At 41.6% G+C, this 22,621-nt stretch overlaps 1 protein-coding gene across 4 annotated transcripts in view; it reads left to right on the top strand.

The window, feature by feature from the left end:
- Nucleotides 1–22,621, top strand: part of fndc1 (fibronectin type III domain containing 1) — a 36,771-nt gene that overhangs the window by 5,293 nt on the left and 8,857 nt on the right. Inside the window, exons 2-16 of one of the 4 annotated variants that reach the window (XM_028604872.1) lie at nt 762–953; nt 2,889–2,957; nt 7,242–7,487; nt 7,667–7,765; nt 8,022–8,139; nt 8,257–8,444; nt 9,047–9,154; nt 9,558–9,740; nt 9,834–12,359; nt 12,447–12,562; nt 14,575–14,686; nt 14,831–15,157; nt 16,479–16,553; nt 17,542–17,691; nt 21,707–21,943. In XM_028604872.1, the coding sequence (XP_028460673.1) occupies nt 762–953; nt 2,889–2,957; nt 7,242–7,487; nt 7,667–7,765; nt 8,022–8,139; nt 8,257–8,444; nt 9,047–9,154; nt 9,558–9,740; nt 9,834–12,359; nt 12,447–12,562; nt 14,575–14,686; nt 14,831–15,157; nt 16,479–16,553; nt 17,542–17,691; nt 21,707–21,943 (4,746 nt within the window). Of the gene's footprint in view, nt 1–758; nt 954–2,888; nt 2,958–7,241; nt 7,488–7,666; nt 7,766–8,021; nt 8,140–8,256; nt 8,445–9,046; nt 9,155–9,557; nt 9,741–9,833; nt 12,360–12,446; nt 12,563–14,574; nt 14,687–14,830; nt 15,158–16,478; nt 16,554–17,541; nt 17,692–21,706; nt 21,944–22,621 lie in introns of all 4 variants that reach the window. The other 3 variants (XM_028604871.1, XM_028604874.1, XM_028604873.1) reach the window with 3 other exon arrangements.

Genomic DNA, 22,621 nt, shown 5'->3' on the forward strand with positions numbered 1-22,621 from the left:
AGCGATGGAGTTATTTTGTGACGATGCTAAACTGAAACGGCTGCTGTAAACCTTTGGCCAGCACAGACAGACATAAGGGCCAGTTGTTTATGATGTGAACAGACAATACCGACAATTATATGTGACAGCGATGAATGACCAGGTGCCAATAAAACCTGCAAATCCCCTCCATTTACAGCGTAGCCAATGCTTGAATACTTACTATTTGGATCTTGAGATTTAAAGCTGCTATAATCAATACATTTGTAATAACAACAGAATAAATGGCACAGAAAGTTATCACCAGACTCTGCTGTTCCCCTCAGCTCTTTGGAGCGTTTTAGCATCTTTCAGTTCGGTTCACCCTCACCGCTCTGATCAGAGAACCTTTCTTTACCAGCAGGCAGCTGTTTTTCAACAATAACAAAAGCTCTTAGAAGATTGCTTATTGTCCTGAGCATTTATCTATCCCAGAAAATCCTCATTCATTTATTTAGACCCCAAACTAGTTAGTATTTTTTGGGGCCTCCTTACATGTAAGTTTGTGCGTCAACGGAATCAGTTTGTTCAAATGCCAAGTATAATAAATCCAGAGGAAATTGTACCGGTGGCACTGAAGAAGAGGTTTATTAACAGCTTACAGAGCTTGAACCGTAGACCCACATACTGCTACAATTTGTAGGGGCAACAAGCCTTCAACATAAGGGATAAAGACAAAGAATATTGTTAAAATAAGCTTTAGATAGACCCAATTTATCCTGACGTCATTTGTTTTGCAGCAGAGAAGCCCCTGCGGTCACACAATGGGAAACAGACATCTGTGGATAAGGGCCTGAGAGAGAGCTGGGAGCCTTCTATTCATCTGGATGGAAGACCTGTGGACCGCTTCGTCATCAACGCCAACAAACCCACAAGGTCTCACCGCTTCACAGAAGTGGGGAAGACCAGTCGCTCTCCTCTACTGGAGGATGTAGGTAAGGCAGAAACATAGAAAGAGTTAAAAAAGAGAGTGAGAGCAAGACAACGATGTGAGATAAGTCACTGACTGCTTGAGATAGAGGGACATGAACAAATCAAGTGGGAGCCAATCAATATGTTTCTGATGGACCGGAGGTCGCATGGCTAGACAAAAAAAGTCATTAAGAGGAAAATAGATGGATGAAGAGCAAAAAAAAAAAAAAAAAAAAAGGTTTGGCTTAAAGTTTTCAGATCCCAGAGTTCTGCACTTTCTCAAGACAAGTGCCAAGAATGAGGAGGGATGAGCAAAGCTGTGTACAAGGCAGAGACGCCAGGAGGTGAGGTGTATGCACACTTGTGCAAGTGCATGTATGATGGATTTTTATCAGAGGATTAGTTTATCATTGGATATGCTGTCGTCCAAGTTTGCAAGACAGAAAGAGCATTGGGGGTTGGTGTGCGTGACTGCCAATCTTCATCTTGGCTCTGCAGACAGTGGCTATTTTAGGTTTTAGTAGGACATTATCTTTAGGTCTTAACGGCTTCGTAATTCCTAATCCTGCCTTGTTAAACATGAGACAGGTCTTTATGTTTCTATACACATACAGTTTGCTGTGTTGACACAGTCTAGCCTGCTTTTGTCATTATTCCATTTTGTCCTTGGCCTCTTAGAGCCATACTTCATCAGCGGCTCAGTCTGCAGCCAACCCTTCATTTCCACATCCAAATCCAGCTCAGCTCCTTTAACCCAATCCCCTTTGTTGTGGCCACTTTGTGTGTGTGTGTGTGTGTGTCTGCACATATACTGTACTGTATATATGTGTATAGTGGGGATAGTGGTGGGGGATAGGGTGGGGCCAAGTGTTGAATCATGCATTGTCTTGTATAGGGTGTCAGTATGTTAAAGTGTGTGTGTGTGTGTGTGTGTGTGTGTGTGTGTGTGTGTGTGTGTGTGTGTGTGTGTGTGTGTGTGTGTGTGTGTGTGTGTGTGTGTGTGTGTGTGTGTGTGTGTGTGTCCCATTGTGTTTTGTGGCGGCCTTGTGGTCTCTCCAGCTCCGGTGCAATTTGCCATAAGTCTCTGGCAACCGAGCAACATCTCAGTGTTGCCTTTCCAGAAATTCCTTGCAGATTGTGTGTTGTTCCCTAAGCAGCATGAGAGCAGCATCAGTCATCATAAATAACACAATGCTGTTTGCCTCCACATCATTGTGACTGGCCAGCTGCTGTTAAAAACAACAAAAATGGAGAGATGACTTATCAGGAACAGGGGGCGAGATGGAGCGTAAATAATAAGGGGATAAGGGGAAATAGCAAATCATACACATTTAAAAGTTGACTACAAAAAAGAAAAATACCATTTCCACTTGAACATTAGCCTAGATATCTAGACGCACCCTAGTGGCAGCAAATTTATTTTGCAGCCAGGGGGGTCTAGGCACTCTCCGTTGGCTTGCGAGCTGGAAAAACCAAATTCTGGTCAGGCCAATCACATCGTGTATAGAGTCAATGGGCTGCTGGGAACAGCGGTCTTCTGGAAGACTTGGAGTTCAGCTTTTCTTTGAGAAAAGAACAAAGAACGGCACTGAAATTCTTAAAAAAGGAAGATGTGTTCAGAGTTTTTCCAACCGGATACGGCAAAAGTTTAATCTATCAACTAGCTTCGCTACCTTCTTCGTTGCACTGCCTGGTTGTAGCGCTATCCTATTACGTGCAGAGGGAATTTGAAAGACATCCGTTTATCCCGCCCCTTGGATTGAGCCCTGCCAATGGTGAGTTCCCAGACCCAACATCTTGATGTGGGTCTGGCTTGTCAGGCTACTTCAACATGTCTTCATCAGGTAGAAATTATTCGCTAAATTTGGTTTCTTTTTAATCTATATAATTTAGGGCTTGCTTACCAATTTTCTATTGGCAACATCATTTAACCAATATTTTGTTTGTTTTAATTTTAGACCCTGAATGGGTTAACCTGGATGGCTTTGCTGTTTTGGGCGGTACACCTGTCAGCAACACATCAGCAGGTAAACCTGATCTCAAGGCATCTTTACCAACACCACATGGGAGTGGTATGTCTCAGTGAACAACCGTACACATAAAAGTATGTAGTTAAATCCCTTAAAAGCAGTTTGCTGAAATTATCCACTGTCATCATGGATATAAAAGGAACCACCAAATCTAATGTCACAATGCAATGTCTTGGGGCTCACTTGTTCTGTCCCTATAGGATCAGTTGGGAGAAACACTTCCTGGTCTCTGACTCTTCCTATTTATTCAGCCAGGTGTTTTTCTTGCAGGTGATCCAAATTTAACATTTAATTGAGTTGTGTTGCCTTTAATGGTGAACAACACTTTAATTATCACATTTACCAGTCACTGCTTTCAACAGACTGTAAAAGTAACCTATAAACAAAGTTGTGGAGAGGCAGACTACACTGAGGAGTGTTCAGGGGTGCCACCGCTGCTCACCTTAGGTGCAACACAGCAAGTCACACAGCATTTCTCACAGAAAAATGATGCAGTCTATATCATGTCCCCAGCAATAACTCACACATAAAACAGTGAAGGAACCTCACCACGGGTACCTAGCCTCCAAACAAGATGGCAGCCTGCTCTGAAAGAATACAATAATAATCAGAAACAAATATACGGTAACTGAGTTAGTTAAACAAATAAGCAAAGAAAACTCACAAAAAGCCAACAATACAAGGGCAGTACAATTAATGCAAATCAAACCTAAACTAGATGAACACAAGCTAAAGACAAACATAAGATAACCAAAGGGCGAAACTAGACCAAAACACTAAGAAAATGGCAAAAGGCAAAACAGCAATAGGAAGTCAGGAGGAACCTGGAAAGGAAGGGAGAATACATTCAACCAGCTAGCAACTATATATTAAAATTCCATTTAAAACCGTGAACCTACTCACCACTGAGATGGGACATTAGGGGAACAAAATGACAAAAAGTCGATCAACCACTAGTCTCGCTTTGCCAGACCGTCCTCCAAAGCATGCCGAAGGAGAGTCTAGCTACTCCACACAGCATTCGGGGATGGGAGGAAAACATGCTCTGGTTTAATGGCATTTCTTTAAACCAATCAGAATCGTCATGGGCAGTGCTAAACTCCGCACAGAGCCGCTGCAAAATATAGTAGTATCTGCTTAATAGTTGTGTGAGAGAAAACTCAGATTGGACAGATAGTCTAGCTAGCTGTCTCAATTTACCCTGCAGAGATCTGATGAGCAGTCAACAATAGTCCTCATAAATCCACCGAATTTAAAATTCCAACACAAAGAAAGCGGAAGGAAACAGAACGGAAGGAAACACAAAATACATGCATCTGGCAGAATTTCCTCCTACACCGCAGCAATCCCAAAAGTGGAACGCGAAGGATATAGACTAATGTTAATTAGTCTACAGGTATATCCTTTGTGTTCCACCTAACTAACTAACTGTTTAACTTAGAAATATATATGAAATGTGACATAGAAATGTACCTTTCACATACCTGCGGGCAACAAACACTAGCCACAGCAGGGACAGACACAGGACAAAGGAGCACAGATGCCTTATGTAGCCCAGCCCTGATTAGGGGGTTGGCCATGGGAGGGGTCAGGCCAAGGCTGCATTCAATTAACCTGCACTAAGGGAAGCCATCCCCACTACACTTGTAAGTAAGTAGTATGAGTGCACAGTCAATTAACTGCCTACAATTTCCATTAATTAATAATTAATAGTTATTTATTAAGCAAAAATGATTCACATTGACTGTTTTCAAATTCTCAAATGTGGAAATGTTTAGATTTTTTCAGTTTTATATCATTTTATGATCCTTTTGACCTGTGGTTATTTAAAGATATGCCACTTTGGGGATTATGAATTTATGATTGACATTTGTTTTGCTTGTGCATTATTTATAGACTAAATGAATGATTGAAAAATAGAAAAGAAAATCAATAATGAATTGTTCACAGCTCTAATATTCAAATATCACAGGGCGAACAAAAATAAACATTTGTGTTCATACTGTTCCACATGGACAATTTAATCTCTCCACTTCACTTGCCATGTCTTTGTGCCACAGTAGGGAACATGGAGAAAACAATTCCAGACTTAAAGAACAAGGACCAGCAATTGAAACCAGGATCTTCTTGCTGTGAGGCGACAGTGCTAACCACTAAACCACCATGCTGCACTGGAGTTTGAGTTGTATTTATTTGAGGCAAAGCCACTCTGGAGACACAGCTAATCATATTTGTTGAGTTTATAATCCCAGTGAATGGAGCCAAAGACCCGTGTGTTTCTGGCAAAGTAATGCTTCAATAACTCCCAGTGAAAGACAAGGGGCAAAAGAAGACATAGCATGTCATGAAGCCTTGCTAGCACACTTGGCGTTACATTAGCTAAAGTTATCTAGCTAGCTACCAGGCCAGGCAATGTTAATTATCCCAGTTAACATTCCACGACATTATACTAAAAATGCCAAACATTAGCAACTGTTATCAAGCTAGCAACCGTAATGACAACTGACAAATGCTATTAATTGATAGGTTATCTTTTAGGTCAGCTAATTAGCCCAGTTAACAAATCAAGTTGTTTACTGAAGTAGGTGATAGCATGTTAAGCTAATGAATGAATGATGGCAAATGATGAACAAAGCCATTGAGCATAAGTTTTGTATATTGATATTTTGACTATTTTGAATTTTTTTGTATATGTATTTGTCGGTTATGTCTAAACTGATTATATCTGCCTCCAGGAAAGCTCTGCCACAGCATGTTGTTTGTAAATAAACGGTGGCTAAACTGAGCAATGTAACCAATTCTACCAAAGCAAAGTTGCAAAGTTTAGATTTACTTTTGAAGGTGGTAAAATGTCAGAGACAGCCTTGCTTTCTTCAGCTAGTTTTTGAGGAGGGAGTAAACAGTGACATTCTTCAACATCAGCGTGAACACTGAGGTGGGTCCCCGCTGTAGCAGTGTTCTGTCTGTCTGGAGGCCAGGCTCACAGCATCTTGGACTATCGAGCTTCCAGGAGAGACAGAAAGGATTTGGCAAGTGAGAGCACTTGTGGAGTCAATGGTTTAGTGGTCCGCGGCGTGGTGACCCACGTCAAACTATGCACTGTGACAGCTTTCCAGAGAGAGAAAAAGAGGAAGAAGGAAATAAGGAAAAGAAGATTTAGGCTGATTAAAACCAAATGTCTTTTTTTCAAGTCAGTCAGTACGAAGAGAGACACTCAACTCCATTATGATGGTCAATTTGATTAATTAATGCAGCACATTAATGCACATGTCTACTAATTACACCTTTAATAGATATGCAACAGTTTGTTGTTGTGTTGGCAGACAAACAAGAGGAACATACAGAACAGATTATCCATGAAACTTGTACAGGTGCAGGAGAATCTTGGAGATGTTGCATTACCGAACAGCCAATTGTCTAGATCCAAAGGGGAGAAATCCACTCAGCTGTGCTGGCAGAACAGAGGAAAAGAGAGAGACAGAGAGACTCATGGAGAGCTCCAACAAACCTCCTCCTTTTTTCCTGGGATCTTTTCTAGTGTGCTTTTATACTCCCCTTCACATCCTCTTTGTCTCATTTTTGTTCCCCCCACATGTAAAGTGTCATGGTGGAAGCCCACCAGCACTAAAACTCTCCCTCTCGCCCTTCTTTAAGCCAAAGTTAAAAGCAAACTACTCTTAGTTGACCCAGCCTACATCACAGCATTTTTTTGTCCTTATAACCTGACCTGTCAGTATTCATCCAGCTGTGCATGCAGCTATCCTGATGGGAAACAGAGCAGATCATTTTCATCTGACAATGATTATGAGAAACGGATGAAGGAGGGATAAAGGGAGGAAAGGAAAAAAGGAAGATTTTTTTTGGTTATATTGCCAATGCTATCGCTCAGCACTGTAGCCAAATGAGGGGGATTGTCTGGCTGTCCAAGTCAATGTCTGAGTTGTTGTCCAAGATGGAGTCACTCTAGGGTGGGATTGAAGCAGGAAGCAGGATGCCAGAAGTTGGAGCAGATGACAGGGGACATATCTGTGTCGTGACATGACGTGTCTTTGAATGGCATGTCCCTTTTGTGACAACTGTGCATGTTAACTGACACGGTTGGATGAAAGTGACATGTAATTATTTGTTTATCACTGAGCTGATGTATCTTCAGTGGAGCAATTATGTTTAATGACTTTCCATGGCAGTTAGTTTCCCTAAGGCAAATCCAGCACACAGCATAGATTATGAATGAATTCTGGTGCACTCTGACTTTTCCCCTCCATTATCATCCACCAACAGGTCCAGCCAGGTCACCACAAACTGCTGCCAGAAATCAGCCCTCTTCAAAGCGGGCCACCAGGGTGGACAGAACGGCTCACCCATTAGGCGTGTCTAAGACACGGACACACAAGAGGGCCCCTCAGTCCTCCTCAGGTCCCAGGCAGCCTGAGAGAGCTTTGGCAGGAGCTCCCCCGCTGGAAAGGAGACGCCAACACCACATCAAGCCACAATCTGACCAGAGAAACCGAAACACACAAAAACTAAGTAAGAGGACTCACATTTTACACTTGTAACCAGATTAAAGGGGTAAAGCTACATTTTGCAGATCTTATTTTGTGATTTTGTTTTAAATCAAAATTAGCTAAAGGTATACATTTAGTTTGTACTATCTAGTGTTCATAGTGTAAACCCTGGCCGTGCCTGGTATCCCTTTCTATTCATAGCATCTGAGTCCGTTCATGTGGTGTCACTGCAGGCACAGAAAGCCCAGGGCCAGAGCGCAGCCGGCAGCAGAGCAGTCGCAACCAAAACAACCACACCAGGTACCTGCAGGTTTATTGAGAATCCCTGCATTCCTACACACATTGATTGTCTTTTTTGCATTGTAAATATCTCAAAATAGCTCATCAATATCTATGTAAGTTTGAATTTTGAATATATTTGGTTGTCATGTTAGCCAAAATGTGACAAACCAGATGAAGACATGTATCCAAATTCAATGATCTCAGAGGTTATTTTAATGTTGGTTTGGAGCTAGAAATTGTTGTCTCTATGTCTTGTGTGTGTCTGTGTGTCCAGTGCCACCGGAGTACGAGGCCCAGGACATCAGTGTCAGGGTCATGTCTCCTCAGTCGGTCCTCATCTCCTGGGTTGACCCTGCTGTTGAGATGGGGAAGGTCGGCCCCAGGGTAATCAGGTGGGAACGGTTAAATTATGTGTGAAAGAAAGTGAATTAAGGGGAAATATTGACTGAGTAAGAGAGAATTCTAACCCTTTCCACTGGAATAAAACATCCCTATTTTTCTTCACCCAGATCCTACACAGTAAGGTACAGGGAGAAGGGTGAGTCAGCACGTTGGGAGTACAAGGACAGCAACCAGAGGAGGATAATGATAGACTCCCTGTCTGCTGATGGCATGTATGAATTCTCTGTCAGAATCTCTCAGGGAGAAAATCAGGGAAAGTGGAGCGTCTCCGTCTTTCAGAGGACCCCTGAATCAGGTATGCACATGCAGCCTCTGCCTGCTGCTTATAGCTTATCATTTAGTAGGTCGCAATGCACCTTAGGAAAGATTATGAGAAGTGAGTCAAGAGGAATAGCTATAGAGAGCCAAAGCCCTGCATTTTCCCAAGAATATGAAAAGAAAATTCATTTGTGTAGAAAATAATTCCATCTTGCATAACTCTGTCAGTTAGCTCTTTTCTACTTATTTCCTCATACCACACTTCATCACATTCACTGCCTATTGCTCCCATTTGATATTTGATTCCAGCCTTGGCTGCAGCTCTGTCACGATTGCAGCTTTTGTACTATCATAGCAGCTCCTGAGCTGCGGTTCATTGGAATGTCAGCATTTACTGCCTGGCTCACAGCTCAGATATCCATCTGCAGTTCCATACATGATCTCAAGGGGAGGTTCCTGACAATGTATGACAGCAGAACTTCCCTCAGTTCAAGCCTTCTGGCACAAACTCGCTGTTTTTACATTCCTTAAGCAGCAATTTCCTCACACTGTTACCTCTATGCTGCTTCTGGTTTCTGTCCTGTTGCTCCTCCTCTCACTGCTGTCTTTCCATTCACTTGTGTTTTCCTCACTTGTTAGCACCATCTGGGCCACCAGAGAACTTCGAGGTCAAGCCACTACGAGGCAAAGGAACTGCTGTCATAGCAACATGGGATCCACCTGAAGAACCCAATGGAAGGATAAGAGGTGAGGCCAGGAGGGATAAATAAATTAACTTTGCTAAGAAATCAGTATATATATATCATTTGTGTTTTATTTATATTTCTGCAATGATAGTGCCCACCATATTAGTGCTCTCCAGTGGTCATGAAATTTTTGTTCTGACTTACTATGTCGGTACTGTAATTTGATTGGTTCATACAATAATGAAAATACTAAATACAGAAAATACGTCTGGGTAATGTACAGAGTGCTGAGGTCACATCAACTTGATGCATACGCATTGTCATATAGGTTTGTTAGAAAAAAGGCAAACATTTCCTGTATGAACTTTTGAATTCAGATTTTCAAAGGCTATTAGTGAAATTTTCTCCTGAATGGTCACACAATCTCTTTTCACAACAGTTGTTCACGCTCTACCTCCACACAGAGTACATCCTGTCTTATGCTCCTGCTATGAAGCCATTTGGAATGAAAAGTGTGACGTACCGTGGCACCACAGCCACCATAGATGGCCTCACACCAGGAGACCGGTACATCTTCAAGATCAGAGCAACCAACAGGAGGGGTCAGGGACCACAGAGCAAGGTCCTCAGTGTTGTCATGCCAAGATGTAAGCACAGTTGACTTTATACAGTATGTGTGTGCATGTATGATTCAAAATTGGATTAATTCTAAATTCACAACATTTTTTGTCTACTTCCAGCCAGCAGCGCTGCCTCTTCGTTCTCAAAAACCAAGGACAGCAGCAAGACTAGCCACACTCTTTCCAAACAGGATACTGACCATGATGAACCTGACCTGCAGTCAACAGATGCAACAGAAGAACCAACCAAGCCCCCTCAGCCACGCCCTGCTGCACCTGTCAACGGCCGTGTACGCCCACTTTCCCAGTCACGCTCCTATCACAGCATCTTCTCCGCTGTAAGGGGCTCAGTCAGAAACACAGTGAACAGAGGGTCGTCCAGAGGAAAAGCTCAAGATAGAGAAGATAAGGAGGTAGAAGAAGAGAAAAAACCCACAACGCCGTCTCCGGTAGAAGAGACGACAACCATGGAGGTTGTACCGGAGAGAAAAGAACCCGACAACGATGTTTCCCCTGAATTTGAAGATGAAATGGGATATGATGAAAAGCCTCTGACTACTGTGACCCCCAGCCTCAAAGTTTTGACGCCCTCCCCAACTAAACCTCGTCCCAATCCACCACCCAGAAGGCCCATTAAGATCAGGGTCCATCAAAAACCAGGATCCAAGCCTGCTTCTTCCTCTTCATCTTCTTCTACTTCATCCTCCTCATCCACTTCCTCCTCTTCTTCTGATTCCTCCTCATCTTCTACTTCACCTTCTACAACCTCATTATCCTCCTCCTCACATATTCAAGAGTCCACAGCCAGTAGAAAGGACTATGTGGCTTCCACAGACCCAGAGAGCAAAGACATCCACGATAAGTCCAGGTTAACACATACAAATCCCTCCTCTACAGTTGTAAAAGAAACCAATTTACAGCAGACAGAGGCTACATCTGTTGGTAGAGGTTCGGCTTCAGCGGGGCGCACCAATGGGTCTGGGTTGGGCTCTAGATATAGTTACATTCGAAGACGTCCTGGAATTTTGTTTAGAGGGAATTCAACTCGAAAGCTGAATGATTACAAACCTGCAGTCATCTCACAGTTGAATTTACCAAGCAGGACTTCGAACCCAGCAACTTCAAACCCACATAGTTCAGCAACATCACAGTCCACTTTACCAGACAGGACCCCAAACAATGTAATATCACATACTTTCAATTCAGCAACATCCAGGTCCGCTTCAGGAAGTGAAACCCACAGCCAGGCAACATTAGATGCATATAATGTTGACAAATCACATTCCACATCAGGGTCTAGATCTAAAGGCTCTACAACTTTGCAGAGCTCAAGCACCAATCCATCCACTTCACAGAGCAGCTCAAACAACCCATCCAACACAGACACAGCAGGCTCTTCTCAGTCAACTTCACACAGAGGATCTCATAGCTCTGCAACTTCACACAACACACAGAGTTCGCGCACATCACTTGAGCGAGACACAACATTCAGGGAGGGAAATGGTGACACTAATTACAAAAGCACAGACGCAGAAATAACCAAAGTTAAAGAGCCTACTTCAAGCTCTATACCACAACCCACAGAGGAGAGAGGGAGTGAAGAGAAAGAGTATGAAGAGGGAAGGGAAATGAGACGTAATGAAAACCCTGTGGTTCCTCGTACTGGAATTAGCCCCTCATTTGCTGAAAAGTTCCCTTGGCTAGCTAGCCGTTACCCAGGCAAGTTTGGTTTAGGGACAAGAGGTTCATCTTCCAGGCAGGATGGTAGGACCCCCTTGAACAGGACATCATCCTCCATGGGCAGACCCGTATTAAGGGGGACACCCACGAGGGTTTCAGGGGCCACAGGTGCTGCAGGAGTATCCATGATACAGCAGACTAGTGAATATCTGAGGACTGACAACTTACTAAAGAATGGGGTGGGAGTGGGTTCAGTTAAGCCTTCTTTGACCAATCAAAATACAGCATCTAGTGATGCTAGGAACCTTGCTACCTCATCCTCTTCATCATCTTCCTCTTCAGCAGCCACTTCTTCAAACTCTGATTCCCATCATTCCTCAGGTGGACACAGAGACTCAAGTGAGCATGTCCATAGAGGAACCTCTAATGACAATGATAACGGTCATAATGAAGATTATCTCAATGAGAGGAGTAGAGACATCAGTGGGAAAAATGATAAAGTTGCATACCCCACATCAGCCCAAAAGAATCCTACTATAACTCCAGCTGACCCTAACAGAAACGTAGAGGACAATGATAGTGTGGATACAAGGGAATCTTTTTCCAAGACAAGACCTGGCTCACCGCATATTCATCGTCCAGGTATGGGGTTGAACGGTAGGGTGCGCTCTCCTCTGCTTGCTAACACGCAGTTTGGTGGATCTAGGCTTCCCATCAGACCACAGCCAGCACAGAACTCAAGGCTGGGTTCTTCAAAGTCAGATTCTTCCTCATCATCATCTGACTCCTCTTCTTCCTTAAATGTGCCCCAGCCAGTTTTGACCTCAGATCGTGACATTGGCAGTGGCACTACTGTGACAAAGACAGGCGGATTAAAAAACTTAAGGGGCCAGGGGGGAAGGTCTCGCTATCCCATCAGAGGGAAACCAACCAATGGAGGACAACCCAAGCCTGCTAATGGAAACGGTAAAGTCGATGTAATTAAAAGTCGCTGCCACAAAAAGCTAAATGATAGATAACAAAATGACTCTGCTTAAATCGTATAATTGTTAGGTAAAAATGGACGACCCAACCTGACAGCAACACGTGATAAAGAGACCTCATCCTCTCATGGAACCAGCAAGGCCGTTCCTCAAAGGTTTATCACTGGACCTGATGGAACCAAATGGGTAACTATGTTTAATTAACTGATTGTAACCATAGTTGTAATAGTTGTCTTATTTTGTAAAGCAATTAAGTACTTTCTTGTGTTACTGGCTTGTTGTAGCATGTTATACTATAGAAGGTACTGTACTGTATCACCTTTAAGATATAATTAATCATTTTGGGAAATACACATACACTTTTTTGCCAAATTAGATCAGGGCTCTCAAGTTTTGAACAGAGTTCAGAGTGAGATTTTGGCGGCAGGGGCTTGGGTGGGGACGGGGGTCTGATCTGATAAATGACAAAATATAAAAATAAAATAAATGTTTATTTAATCCAGCATTTCTTTGTGTGTGTGTGCGTGCGTGCGTGCGTGCGTGCGTGCGTGCATGCGTGCATGCATGCATGCGTGCGTGCGTGTGTGTGCAATAATCAATACTATGCATTGTCTGGATAAAATAAATGTAAATGGACAGTTTTTATATAGCGCTTTTCTAGTCTTAATGACTACTCAAAGCGCTTTAACATAGTACAGGAACCATTCACCATTCATACACATTCACACACTGTGGCCGAGGCTGCCGTACAAGGTGCCACTTGCTCATCACACACATTTACACTCCGATGCATAGCAACTCGAGGTTCAGTGTCTTGCCCAAGGACACTTCGGCATGGGACTGCAGGGCCAGGGATTGAACCACAAACCTTCCGATTGGCAGGTGACTGTTCTACCACTGAGCCACAACTGCCAAAACATAATGAAATAGCCTAGACCAAAGTTTTCATAATGAGGCCGGGAGGTTGTGCTGTAAAAATAAAAAAATATAAAAGTATAAGGGAAGTCCTATTATAAAATGGGTATCTTTATAAAAATATAAAACTGTCAGAGTAGCCCTGCAGCCGATTTAACATGTAGCTATAATAATAATAATAATAATAATAGGCGCAAAAGCTACCCAGTGTTTCCTCTATGTTGATTTCTGCCGCCACAATATCAGAAATAGGGCAGACGCACAACAGGGTTTCCGCTATGTACATGTAGTAGCCTATATAAAGTCATAATTACACGACTCTACAGAGCCGTGTGCTCTACTGAACTCAAGCAAACTGTCATCCGCTCTCTCTCCCCTTAACTGGAACAGTGACAGGACGTCATCACTCGTCACAAGTCATGGCAACCAAACAAACAACAGGGCGAGTACACTTGTCACTCAATCTTAGGCAAAGTCAAAAACAGCGACGAAAGCCGCAACTTGAAATCCGCACTCATTCAGCTGGTGCGTGGCCGGGCCTTCTGAACTCTATGGGGAACTCACTTGATGCGTGTGTCTCACGCCCAATGCGTGAGACTTGAGAGGTATGTTAGATGCAAAGATTGATGCCTCTCTCATATCGGTGTGGTAAATTTGAAGCTACAGCCATGAGATGGTTAGCTTAGCTTAGCATAGAGACCGGAAACTGGGAAACAGCTAGCCTGGCTCTAGTCTCTCCTGGTAGACTGGCAACCTTACAGTGACGACAAGAAGAACAAGAATTTACTATGCCTGTCCAAGATATAGTCCAAAACATAAGCCCCAATAACATCACAACATGTTCATTTTTGTTTTCCTTTGTCCAAATTAAACAAACAAGATATAATATGTTAAGTTGTTAGCTTTAGAGGTGCTGGTAGGCTGGGTTTTTTACCTTTGGACAGGGGCAAGCTAGCCAGTCTTGTGTGCTAAGCTAAGCAATATGGCTGCTGGCCGTAGATTACATATTTACTGTACCGATACAGATTATGTATTTACTGTACAAACATGAGTGGTATCAATCTTCTCATTTAACCCTCAGCGAAACTAAAATGTTGAACTGATGTCTTTAATATGCCACAGATTGATTGTTTATATTCTAATGTTGAATTAATCTGTTTATAAGAAATATTAGTACATACAAGTATAACATTACCAGATCTCACAGTCAGTATGAGGCAATTGTTCACGTTTTATCTATAAAGATTGCTGTATAGATTTAGCAAATCTTGTTGTCTCTCCAGGTGGTAGACTTGGAGAAGGGGGTTCTTATGAACCAGGAAGGACAAATTCTCCAGGACTCCCAGGGCAAACCTAAGAGAGTGGTGGTTGGAGAGGATGGACGCACGATTTTTGGTGATATGCTTCAATCAATCTTACATGATATTTACACATACAGTATAAAGATTTAATCATTCTTATTATTAGCTTACTTTCAAGACAAAGCCATGAATATTCTGTTTCCACTCTTCCTTGCTCCTCCACTCCACCGACCACCAGACCACATGGGCAGTCCCCTGGTAAACCAGGACGGTATGGCTCTGTTTGGTCACGGCCGAGACAGCCGGCCTGTGGTCAACCCCAAAGACAAGATCCTCATGATTGGAGGGAAACCTGTACTTGGCTTGGACCTTCCTCACCTCAAGTCCACCACCACCACCATGGTTCCTACCACCACACCTGAACCCACCACCACTGAGTGGATCACAGAAGAGTCCACCACTGCACAACCATACCCATCCTGTCCACCTGGAACCTTCTCCAAAACAGATGAATATGGGTCTCCAGTGCTGGACCCAGAAGGAATATTGGACTGTTATCCAGAAGGTGAGACTTTAATAAAGACATAAGTACTCAAAATCCATCATAAATAACTGCAGACAGCATTTTATAGATTAATCTAAAACAAAATACTGCAGTGCGCCAACTTGCAATATTGCTAATTAAATAGCTTTTCCACAAAACGGAAGAATTTTAGAGCCAGAATAGTGAACATATATACAAAGTAGGTATGACTTCACTAAATCTCTCAGTTGTATTGTTTCTCATATCCATCTAGACCAAGGCCACGAGGGCTTCCTGTCTGTACCCACAAAGTTCTATAACTCTATGACTGTGTCTTAACTGTGTGATCTTTTCAGTGTGTGTGTGTGTGTGTGTGTGTGTGTGTGTGTGTGTGTGTGTGTGTGTGTGTGTGTGTGTGTGTAAGACCACATGCTCCACATCTGGGGCCTGGCTGCGGTATACGAGTACTGTGGCTTAAACACACTACGGGCTGTCAGTTACATATTGCCATTAGTGTTATCGCACAAAGACATTTAATGAAACATACTTACACACAAGCATGAGCACACAAGCATGGCTATTATAGTTATTACAGCACACATAAGGGAGAATTTGAAAATAATTAAACTAAACCAAGTATATAAGATTAGAGACTCAACTCAAAATAGAAAATAATTGAATTCAAAATATTTTTCATTAACAAAGATACCCCTATATTATTTGTGTTAAACTTATTAAATGTACAAGTTATTAGCCATAACCATATTAGTCAGAGTTTTGAAATATAAAGAGAAAAGTGATGCTGCAGCTATACTGAGGAACTGGATGTAAACATTGAAGGTAGGGATGAAGTATTTGGTTTCGAGCTTACACACAATACAATCTTAACAAGCCATAAATAGATTTTTATTGTGTGGATCCTATGAAATTATTTATTTTTTATTTCAGAAAGAACCATACTGATGCTGATTTATATCTTTAGTATAGTTTCTGGGATATTGGTCCCATTTTAATAATTGATAAAGTCCCATAAAAAGGTCATTATAATGTTATGATGACATTCAGTATAATAGTAAACTTTCCCACTGTAAGAAAATACTATGATAATGATTTTTTTCCCACTGTGGAAGCTCTGTCCCTTAGAGTGCCCATTATTAATGCTGCAGTAACACGCACAAACAGCAAACTGAGACAGCCAGGGTTACGTTGGTGTCAAAATATATGCTTGTACCTAGAGTATGTATTTAAGTAGATTTTTCTATATGGTTGCGTAGGTGTACATGTCTATGTGTGTATGCAAGCTCAGAAATGTGTACATGCTCATGTTAGATTGATGCTACAGCTTGTTCTACTTCTCTGACAGAGGAATCCTCAGGAATGGAAATGGACCACACGGTTTCAGTGACCATGGTGCCTGATGCTTTAGCTCTTAAGAAAGGTATTGGCTGAGTTTGGCTTTGGACCGACCTACCGCCACTGGGCTAGGATGGACTGAACTGCACTATATGTTCATTGTTTGTTGACTGTTTACTGCACGGTTTGTTTATTGCCTGTTTATCTGTCAGTGGATGTGTTTGCTAGCTCTTCCTGTCTCTTCCTCTTTGCCTTGCCTGTGTTCTTCACTTTGTTTCTCTTCTTGTACGTTTGTTTGGCTTGGTCTTTGTTCATGGTTGTGGTTTTGGATATTTTCCATTATAGGCTGTTTTTAATCACTTTTATTCCCAAAATTGGACCATGTGGACTGCATTACTAAGCTGAAGAGAATTCCCTGGCTTATGATTTAATGCAATGTATTTGCTGTTCTTAACGTTGCTTTGTAATGTAATAGATGAACCCCAGCTTCAGCCAAACATTAGCTGAATGTACTAATTTCACTATAGGTGTTTGGATCTCTCAAGGAATCGGAGCAGCATTTAATATTTTTCTTTCTTTTTGGGGATTTTGCTAGAAAAGACAAATTGGGCATTACAATATTTTATTAGCATTTCCCTGCCATGGCTCAAAGCTGGTTGCACGTGTGGACCATGATGTAATACCAAGGCCCAATGATGCGGCCCAGGAAAAAACTGTGATAAAAGCAGAAGCAACTTATTGGATATCACCCACTGAATCCCTTCCCCTTTTTTATCCTTGGAGACTTGTGAAATGGTCGTTGTCTTCAAGTCCCCCTCACATGGAGAATATGGGTAGCAAAACATTACATAAGAATACAGCTTTGGGCGTTTAGGGGAAAAGGGGTTATTTCAAAGTGAGCTCACACATCTGGCCACAATTAATTTAACCAATTTGACACTTTTATTCCATAGATCATGGTGCCAATTACAATTACCTGATAAATGAAACACAGCAGCTTGTTATTGAGTTAGGATGTAAACAATATAAATCTTTATTTAAATCAAAAGCTCACTGACACGTGTTGTTGCTAGATGAGCTTTTTGTCCAGACCACCCTGCCACCCACAACCACCAGCACTACAACAACCACCACAGAAATCCCGACTCCGGAGCCAGACACCAGACCCTCCAACCACGGCCCGTCATCTGAGTTTGACCTCAGTGGGAAGAAGCGATTCACAGGTAATCAAAGACAGAAATAGGTGTGTGTTTATTAACAAGTGTATGCTCGTGTATATTCACTCTTGCATAAATGTCCTCACCTCTTTCTCTGTTTGGTGCACATCTTGTGCACAAGTTGTCCTTCCAGAGTTTAGTCTTGAGTTTGTTGTGCAGCTATTACCTTAAATTTCAGGTTTAATATCACATTGCCATTATGCATGATGGATCGATTTTCAAAAGGAACTTTAATCTGCCAAGGAGCAAGATATTACACTTTTCTGTTGGTATACTATACTACAGTATACGTATATACTATATAGTACTATACTATATTGTATATTATATATATATATATATATATATATATATATATACACTCACCTAAAGGATTATTAGGAACACCTGTTAAATTTCACGTTAATGAAATGATCTAATCAACCAATCACATGGCAGCTGCTTCAATGCATTTAGGGGTGTGGTCCAGGTCTAGACAATCTCCTGAACTCCAAACTGAATGTCAGAATAGGAAAGAAAGGTGATCTAAGCTACTTTGAGCGTGGCATGGTTGTTGATGCCAGACAGGCTGGTCTGAGTATTTAACAATCTGCTCAGTTACTGGGATTTTCCATTTCTAGGGTTTACAAAGAATGGTCTGAAAAAGTTAAAACATCCAGTATGCTGCAGTCCTGGGGGTCGGAAATGCCTTGTTGATGCTAGAGATCAGAGGAGAATGGGCCGAATCATTCCAGCTGATAGAAGATCAACTTTGACTCAAATAGCCACTCGTTACAACCGAGCAAAGCATTTGTAAAGCCACAACATGCCCAACCATGAGGCGGATGGGCTACAGCAGCAGACCCCACTGGGTACCACTCATCTCCGCTACAATTTGCACGAGCTCACCAAAATTGGACAGTTGAAGACTGTAAAAATGTTGCCTGGTCTGATGAGTCTCGATTTCTTTTGAGACATTCAGATGGTAGAGTCAGAATTTGGAGTAAACAGAATGAGAACATTGATCCGTCATGCCTTGTTACCACTGGGCAGGCTGGTGGTGGTGGGGGTGTAATGGTGTGGGGGACCCCTTTTGCCTTCAGAACTGCCTTAATGCTTTGTGTCATTGATTCAACAAGGTGCTGGAAACATTCTTTAGAAATGTTGGCCCATATTGTTAGGATAGGGTCAAACACTGTATTAGTATGGTGTTCCTAATAATCCTTTAGGTGAGTGTATATGTATTATTTTTATTTGTTCCTGTAAGTGTAGTTGAGTGTAAAAAACAGAAGAAAACACAAATTATCTTTACATAACAGAAAAATAAATAGCATACGTCTCTTGCAAAGAAAGTCAAAGAGCATGATTAACCATGCATGCTTGCCGTCGGAATATTACATGTTTTCTTTTGTGTTACTGTTCATGAATGGGTGTGATGAATGTTTCGCTATGCTGTAAATAATGATACGCTGATGGGAGTTCTGTTTTGTTTTGTGGGGGAGTAATAAATTTGAACCTCTATATTGGCTTTCTCAGCAATACCTCATAAATATGTGACCCTCACAGATTTTACAGTAACCATCGGCCAAAAAACTAAAAATAAAACTTTATTGTAGTATTAGTTATTTTGTCCTTATCCATATCATAATTTAGCTAATTACAGCACTCAACCAACAATTTGTGGGAATAAGTGTGCCTCTAATAGTTGATTCAAAATTGGTTCCATGCATTCAAAATTGGAAAATAATAACAAAGTTCACTGAGGACGAATTGTTCAGGGTTTCCAGACTTGATCCCAGTTAACTTCAGCCCCCTGCTTTGTTTTTACTGTTCCTATGTGATTACTTTGGCCTCTCATACCATATCACCTCATCTGGTTGCACAAACAGACCACAAAATTCTCCTGACAGAAATAAAAACAGCATCTACTTGACTCCAACCTTCTAAAAAATACATAATGTCAGAGATCCTTTCAGTAGTGATTTGTTTAAGGACTGTCGTTTTTGTTATATTTGAGCCATTGAAATAACAATTGTGAAGATATTGTAACCACAGACTTAAATAGTACAAGCAATTACAGACGAATACTAGTCAGCAGTAGGCGATTTGTTAATTTTTAACAGTGGGGACAGACCTGGTTTGTTTCATGTACACGCAACTGGCGAAGCGTCTCCAAGACAAAAATGACAAAAGGACGGGACTCGCAATTGCAAATCCTTCTGCTACTTCAGCACCACGGACAGTGCCAGGCATTTATCAATACACAGTTAGGCTTCTAATATATCAGAGCCATGGTCGGGGCCATAGATTCTAAGTTACACAAACCTCAGTCAGATAAATGGTCTATGAGTCAGGCAGGATAGACTAACATATTCAACACATTTTACTAACAAGAGGGATAGCATCCCCCCTCATCCTCCCTCAAATTGCCATGCCAGTAAGTGCTCACTGTATAGCTTTGGAAGTTTTAATTCATAACTGTACAAGTCACAGTGGATTATTCCACTTATATCATTGCTAGTTACTTAAAAACCAAGATATAAAAACCTTACTTTACGGCTATTTCATTAAGTTAGAGAAGCTGTAGCCTTGTAATAACTGGAATTGGAAGCGCTCTATCAACATGTAAGAATAGTGCAGTGACTTGACAAGAAGAGCCACAGAAGCAAGTTGTGTAGCAATGTGAATAAAACCTTGAGTAATGGTTTCTTTACTATTATCTAATGACAGATTAAATACAATGTGTCATTGTCACTGTTAAATTGATCTTTGTGGGGAAAAGCAATAGTCGGACAACCACATGGCTTACTCTGGGCACCATTTATCTTGGTAAACAATGACTGAATTGTGATCACCTCACATAGAGCCATCTGAAAGCTATTACTCTTAGATAAAAACAGGCAGGAGAGAGAGATCAGTGGAAAACATAAAAATTAAGGAGCTGCCCTCAGCATAGAGAGGAGGCTGTGTTGGCTCAATGTGAAGAATCCTCTTTCCTATTTATTAGTTTAATATATTTCAGGTTCACTTCAGCAGCCTGCCAGTCTACTGACATACTTAGCATGAACTGTCTGACAGAGACTTCCCCCCCTTTATCTGGTTTGAATATTTTTTGCTCAAGACAAGACGTGGGACAGAAAGTACTAACTAATAATTATTAGCAGCTGTGTGAATCTGCTTTACAGTAAAATCCAGATGGATGGAGTTTGCCACATTGGACTAGAAAATGAGTACGAGGATGTTTGGACTATTAGAATGCTTATTTATGCCTTACTAGACTGATAACAGAGTTGACATTATGTGAACTGTCCTGATACTGTTTCCCAGTGATATTTGATCCACGCCTGGCTCACACACGGCAGTTGTCGTCAGTGTTTTTGGATTTGGTTTTCAACAAGCAGGAGAAGACAGACAGACAGAAGAACACAGGAACAAAGCAAAACATCTGGATCTTCTGTGAGCATGAGCCTGCATTGATCCTGGACGCTGTACAGAAATGCAGCCTAACAAGCACCCTGTGTATAGATAGACACATAAATGTGCTCACCTTGATGACAGATCATGTATTTCAGTGTATGAATGTGTAATGAGCCACATGATTGCTTATACACATACAGTAGGAGCTTGTAACAGCCTAAACCCATACAGCCTCACAGACATGTAGATACTGACATGTGTTAGACTATTGGCCTTCGCAGAGGGTCAGTCATCTGGGGAGGTGGGAGTGATTCCAGGCTCCATTGGTTCCCCTTCAAATCAGCCAGACTAGGAATTGTGGGATATCTGAAGCTTTCACAGCTGTAGGTCCAGCTGGCATTTCCAGAGTCTGAAAACAAACAAAAGAGACAAAAAGGGGAGGAAAGGAAAGATAGGGAGGTGACTTCTGACACCCCTGTTTATAAATGACTATGAACAAACCGCAAATTATTTCAAAATGACTGACAAAATTAAAAAAGTATAACCATTAAGATCAATGATTGTTTTATAAATAATGCAAAACAACTATTCTCAACTCTTTTCCATCACTTTTTCCTGGCTCCAGCTCCCTATGTGAACTACATCCGGAAAGACTTGGCTTCTCCTTGCTCCTTGACGGAGGCTCTGGAGTATCTTCAGGTCGACGTCCTAGAAGACTTGATAGAGAAGGACAGCATTTCAGCCAATCAGAAACAGCCTCCCAAGAACAAGCCTCATAACTTCACCGTGGTGGCCATGGAGGGCTGCCACTCATTTATCATCCTGGACTGGGGCCGCCCACTGAAAGATGATATGGTGTCAGGTAAGATATGTTTTTCCAGAAAGAAAGTTGAACTAAAATAAAAATAAAAAAACAATTCTAAGAAAACAGTACCTTTATCCTTGGTGTTTGTTTTGACTTGTGTATTTATTTAGTCAAAACTGTAATAAGTAATTAAGTTTTATTTCCATGCTGTGATAGTTCCATCCAGATGTAAGTCGGGTGTCATTAAACCATTGTTGAAGAAAAGGGTCCCAAATGATACAAAACGTAAACAAACATAATGAAATATGGCTATTATGTTTTTTCCATGTAGTAAATAGAGGAACGTTACGGACTGTAACGTTCCTCTAAGTACTACATGGAAAAAACATATCTGATGTTTTTGTCTGCCGTTATTTAACCTTTCACCTGTTGTGGTTAAGGATATGCCTTTAACATGTTACCAGCATCCCTTCTGACTTTGATTTTAAGAACCCACTCCAGCCGTTCATTGTGAATAGATCATACAAAACAGACTGCATTAAACATATGGAATAATACTCTTTAGCTCCTGCAGAGCAAAATTCCTATGACCTAGAAAGTGACACATGGGGGAAAAGGGGACACAGAAGAGAGTGAAGATAACAGCATACTGTATGAGACGTGGTGGATTATCAGAGGTAGCAGTCTGGCCAACTAGAGAGCCAGTATGTTTTCTTTGGCAGGAAAACATAAGCT

Source organism: Perca flavescens, chromosome 18, assembly GCF_004354835.1.
Source record: "Perca flavescens isolate YP-PL-M2 chromosome 18, PFLA_1.0, whole genome shotgun sequence".
Lineage (NCBI taxonomy): Eukaryota > Metazoa > Chordata > Actinopteri > Perciformes > Percidae > Perca > Perca flavescens.